Source organism: Citrus clementina, unplaced genomic scaffold (genome assembly GCF_000493195.1).
Source record: "Citrus clementina cultivar Clemenules unplaced genomic scaffold, Citrus_clementina_v1.0 scaffold_1, whole genome shotgun sequence".
Taxonomy (NCBI): Eukaryota; Viridiplantae; Streptophyta; class Magnoliopsida; order Sapindales; family Rutaceae; genus Citrus; species Citrus x clementina.
This window is the reverse complement of record NW_006263303.1, coordinates 24283437-24288797: the sequence shown is the minus strand read 5'-3', so window position 1 is coordinate 24288797 and position 5361 is coordinate 24283437. Positions and strand designations below refer to the sequence as shown.

The window sequence follows — 5361 nt, the reverse complement described above, 5'->3', positions numbered from 1 at the left end:
TATCATTTTAATTAAATTTTAATAAATTCCATTGGCTATAAAAATCCAAATTGAACAATACTTTAGGGTTTCCAAATTCTTCGATTTTCGATATATCGTTATTTTGCACTTAAAGATTCATTTATGGATCATTAATAGTCACATAAAAGGTACGTCTACATCCCATATCTCATATTTACATACTTTTATTTATTTTCTGGGGATCCATTTATTCATTTCAATTGAATTATAAACTTTTATGACAAACTTGATTGAAATTTGAGTTCTTTAATGCTAGTTTATCTTTAAATTTCATGAATAGAATTCGAATTATGTAAACATGAATTGAATTTGATGTAAGCTTAGATGATTCAAGAAAATTTGGATTGGTTTGGTCGATCTTTTTTCAGATTTTGTCAATTTGGACAATCATACTGCTGGAATGAAAGTTGTTGTTCTTGATCTTGATCTCGCGGCATCTTTTGATAAGTTTGAGAGATATTGATAATGGATTTTGACAGTGAACGTTCAGCTCATGAATCTGTGGAAGATAATGTAGTAGTGAGCCAAGGAACTGTATCCCATGTTAATGATGACAATAGCGTTAAGATTAATGGGTCATATGTCAACGAGTTGGTTAGTAGTGACAATCATGATGCTAATGTAGCACCAGTTGATTGCAAAGAAACGGGTGACCAAGGTTTGGCAATGAAATCTCCAACCGGAGGTTCACCTCCTATGAAGAAAGGGTATGGATTAAAGAAATGGAGGCGGATTAAGAGGGATTTTGTTAAGGATGCTGGTCCTAGTGTGGATAGCAGCAAAATTTTGAAGCGGGGTTTGTCTGGTGCTGTTAATCCAACTACACCATTGGCTGATAATTGGCAGAATAACAAGGCTTCTGTTGGATTCCCAAATGCATTAAAAACCATGGGTGTTGTTGATGGCTTTGCAACTCGTGGCTCTAGTTCGGATTCTAGGTTTGCGGTTGGTTCCGCTTTTGCTGGGGGTACGGATTCTGAGAACAGTGAGGATCGAAGTAGCAAGTCTTCTACAGCAGCCAGTGCTCCAAAGTTGAGATATGAATTGCCTGCTGCATCAGTGTATGTGCGAGAGAGGAACAGGATGAAGAATTTGAGTGGGAAGAGTGGGGGTAATCCAACTCAACGTGTTCAACAAGGAAAAAGTCGGGCCGAAAGCAGTAAGAAGCCTAGAGGGGAAAAGGTCAAAATTGAGAAAGAGAACTCTCATTCCAGCATGGAATCTGACTCGAGAAGCTCCAACTTTGTCTTTATGCAGGGTACTTCTGCCATGACTAGTAACGGGAGGCAAAGTGGACGGTCAATGAATTACGATGGGGAAAATAGTGACGATGCTCATGCTTCTGACCAACAGTTTAGTGAGGAAGTTCAAACTGGTTACGCCGAAGAGAATGTGGGAGTAGTTGAGGATCTTTCACAAGATGATTTAGCAGCGGACTTATCTTGGGATGCTAAGGATGAGAAGAATGAAGACCACCAGCCGTCAACAGTTCGGGATCCTTTGGTGGAGTCTCTCCTCACCCTCCAGTCTGTGCAAGATGCGCTGGAAAAAGGTATGGTGCCCTCCTTAATTTTCTATGTGAATGTGTATTTGTTATGTACCGTCTTAGACTCTCAGTAGTGCTTTGCTCTGGTCAATTGTACAATATCTTCGTTTTAGTAAATATGTAGTTTGGAAACTTGAATAATAGCCATGATCATTCCTTGGAAGCATTTGAAACATATTTTTACCCTATTATTTAAAGGAAAATCATTGAAATCGTTTCATTTTGCGGGTGGAAATTTAAGATTCAAACTATGTTTTAAATCTGCGTCATTTATGCATCCTCCTGCTAGATTGTACACTATCCTAATTTCTTTGCTTGATTTGTTGGAATATCCAAATAAGGATATTATTAACCCAAATGTGGATTTTTGTCTTGCTTGATTTGCCCAAGTGACTGCCTAAGGGAGTACATTGGGTTGACTGATACTGATTTGGGCTTTGGGCATGCGTATGTAACTGCCACAGAAAGGATTCAGTGTTATTAATTGGTTTTTTTTTTTTTTTAAATTGGATGATCAATATTGTCTTCTCCTTTGGATGAAGATTTTACCATTAAAATCAACTTGAAAGGTAACTTAGTAAATACATTCAAAGCACAAACTTAACTGTATATAACCATTTGGCAGAATTTCAAATTGTAAATTGTCATTGTTTTCACTTGGCAGCCGTTTGTTAATTTCTGTTGATTTCGCAGTTCGGTGATTCATGTTTAATGTGCTTAACATAATTGATGTATTGATGTCGTTAGTATGTCTTGTAGATTGTTTTACTCTATACTCCTTATGTCTTCTATCTGCTTAGAAAAATTAATTCAAATACCACTGTAATTGCTTCGTGGACATGATAGTTTGTCAAGTCTGATCGAACTATGTGCTCATTTGCAGAAGTTGAGAAATTAGGGGAGATTGGGAAGGATGCCATATTGCTGCATGATAACTCATTTGAGGGTAGCAGTATACCTGCTGATTCCATTTTTACTGATCCACAAATCCATGGACTAAGTTCTTCTAACAAATTTAGATCTGAAAAGAATGGAGAAGGTGCTTCAGGTTCCTTGGAAATGCTGGTGCTAAGCTTGAAACAGAATGTGCAACATTTGGAAGCCAAACTGGAGGAGATGAGAACTCTGCTAGAGGTGAAGGAACTGAGGGTCGCCGAACTGGAAGCCACATTAAACAGTAGCAAGCCTGGAAAGGAAGAGTCAGGGAGCACTATTGACTTGCAGCCAGAATTATGTAGAGAGATGGAGACTGAGTTTGAATGTCTCTTTCGGCAAAAGATTGAAGCTGAGGTGGAGTATCTGACACTAACGAGGACAATAGACAAGGTGAGAGCAGCTGGTGGTGGTCGAGTTACACTCATTGAAGAGCAAGAAGCTCTAGCCTTGGAGCAAGCACAGATGCTGAGCAAGCTAGAAGAAACCGAATGCAAAGCAGCGGTGCTAGAGAAACAAGCGGAGGAGTTGGGAAAATATTGTAGACATGTTTTGGGGGAGGAAGTAGTTTTGAAGATGCAGAACAGGGTATGTAAGGTTACTACATGTTTTGTCATACAGTTTCTATTGCTGGTCTTGGTATTTTGGCTGCTTGTCTTGCGGTTGTCATCCCATTCAGGGGTGATTGTACCCACATAAATTTTTAATACATGGGTTCCTTTTGTAACTGCAACGTTTTAGGCAAAAGATTTGAATATTATATTAGATTTCATTGTTATTAAATAGAGCATTTTCCTTTCTCACTGTAATTTGTGTGCCGAGGCCCGAGTGGGAGGAGTTGCAGTTTTTAACGGTGTTTTCTTAACTGGTCTCCATCTTCATGCTTGTGCATGAAATATACATATGATTTTTATTTCTTTTTTCCAATTCAAGTGCCAAGATTGATGCACAATCACTTGATGTTTGTTCGACGGTAAAGTAAGTTTTAATATCATCGTCATCTTTCTCTCCCCATTCAATGTGAAACTGCAATCCATATTCAGTATTGACGTTTAGGACTGGCTTACAGTAAAAGTCTTCTTCAGTCTATTTCCAAGACACTGTTTTGACGGGCAAACATGGGGTTTCCAAGTTGAATCACTTAGCACAAAAAGTCACCCACTAAGGCACTAACTGCTGAGTGCTGACAGGCTACAACTTCTTGTTCAACTTTTGATAACTGCCACCTGCTTTTGTCAGCTTCCTCGTTAATTTCTTATTTCGTTCTTAGGATCATGTTAAAAATAATGATTTGGAATTTTTTAGTTTTTAGTAAGTAATTTTTTTTTTTTAATTAAATGTCTTAAATGCATTATGTGCTGTGTAAACCAAGTGATCCCAATGAGGCATGCCTTTGGATATGAAAATAAAATTGTGAATTAAATAGAAAACAATGGCATTATTACAGTGCGTATTCCTCTTTTAAAACAAGAAATCCAAAGCAATAACAGACTCATTAAGACTTCATTTTGTGGGAAAAGAATAATTACGAAGGTTAAGGTCCTTTTCTAAGCACATATGATTTGAACCTAAAAACGGTAGTTACAGCCATTAAAAGGCCACAAAAACTAGAACCATGTGCGGCAAACAATAATGCAAAGCTTTATATAGCATGGAATGGATGCATATAACATTGCATCTGTTGTCAACATCAATGATGCATGCATAAGCACTTCCTGAAATTTTATGCCACAGGAAAAGTGCTTTCACACGGTATGAAAACATAGAGATTCATCCTCATTTAGGAAACAAATTAAGGCATTGTCCTGGCTGAGAGTGAAACACTGAAACCTAGTGATTTGTCCAATCTTTAACTTGCCAGAAAAAAAAAAGAAAAGAATTGCCAATAAAATTACCCATTTCAAAGTTTTGATTGGAAGACCCTTTGATAAAATGTTTAGTCACACCCTCAAATCATACGAAGAGCATGAACAGGAAAATAATGTGTAGTCCTAGAAAGAATATAATAATGGATGTAATGCAACTCATGGCATGATCAGTAGTCAATTATTACCCACCATGCTAGTAGTAATTTACCAGGTTAGCCCCACCTATACAATTATATATCTAGAACACTTGCAATTCTTCCCATGTTATATAGAGAAGCTTCTTGAGTTAAACAATATGACATTAAAATAAAAAAATATAAAGCAGCAAAATAAAGAAACTCGAATAAGCATGCACAGTACTATTTAGAAATCAAGAGTAAGGCGTGAGAAAGGTGTTAATGTGGCTTTAAAGTCAAATGATTCGTATACACAAGGTGTTGCTTTCATTTGGTCACGAGAATCTGTCAACAAAACAGGTGAAGCTATTCCTTTTAATTTGATATGTGCAAGAAATTCATTATGGAAACACTAATCACTTGATAATTGAATTTTGACACCCTTTAAATTTGACCATTCAATGCTTTCTTGTTTTGATTTTCAACCGAAAAGACTTGGTCTCAAAGAATTACTTACTAACTGCTGTCAAATTGACAAGAAACTACTTAACCATGCTTCCTTCTTCTAATTGGATCCTGATCATATAATAATGTGAGACCGAAAAGATGAATATTCTACATCTTTATCAAAGATATTTAGACCTTTTCAAAGTACCCCACGAATCATAGACTTTCATATATTTTCGCATAATGTACACTTTAAATGTGAGTGAGATTCGAATGTTTAACTTACAAGAGAAAATTGTTAAAGATTCAGTCATCAAACTAAGAACACGAGTAGTAATAAGAACTGAAAGGACAAAGCAATGAATATCAAATGACCCCCCAAATAAAAAAAATGTAAATGCAGTTCGCTTTACACCATTTGGGGAGGAAA

The 5361-nt window shown here is 36.7% G+C and overlaps 1 protein-coding gene across 3 annotated transcripts; it reads left to right on the top strand.

Moving 5' to 3' along the window:
- Window positions 1-3309, top strand: LOC18055498 (WPP domain-interacting protein 1). 3 transcript variants are annotated; one of them, XM_006452709.2, is made up of 3 exons: window positions 1-149; window positions 501-1573; window positions 2451-3309. In XM_006452709.2, exons 2-3 carry the CDS (start codon window positions 688-690, stop codon window positions 3197-3199), a joined length of 1635 nt encoding a protein of 544 aa, XP_006452772.1. In that variant the 5' UTR covers window positions 1-149; window positions 501-687; the 3' UTR covers window positions 3200-3309. The 3 variants fall into 3 exon arrangements, with proteins under 3 accessions (XP_006452772.1, XP_006452773.1, XP_024033421.1); XM_006452710.2 differs by having other exon boundaries at window positions 390-1573; XM_024177653.1 differs by lacking the exon at window positions 1-149 and having other exon boundaries at window positions 233-1573.
- Window positions 3310-5361: the final 2052 nt, after the last annotated feature.

What these genes read in the sequence shown, in the direction of transcription:
- LOC18055498 (XM_006452710.2), top strand. Translation starts at nt 487, where the DNA reads ATGGATTTTGACAGTGAACGTTCAGCTCATGAATCTGTGGAAGATAAT. An exon ending in GCAAGATGCGCTGGAAAAAG is followed by an intron (nt 1,574 to 2,450) that starts GTATGGTGCCCT and finishes GCTCATTTGCAG; the next exon opens with AAGTTGAGAAATTAGGGGAG.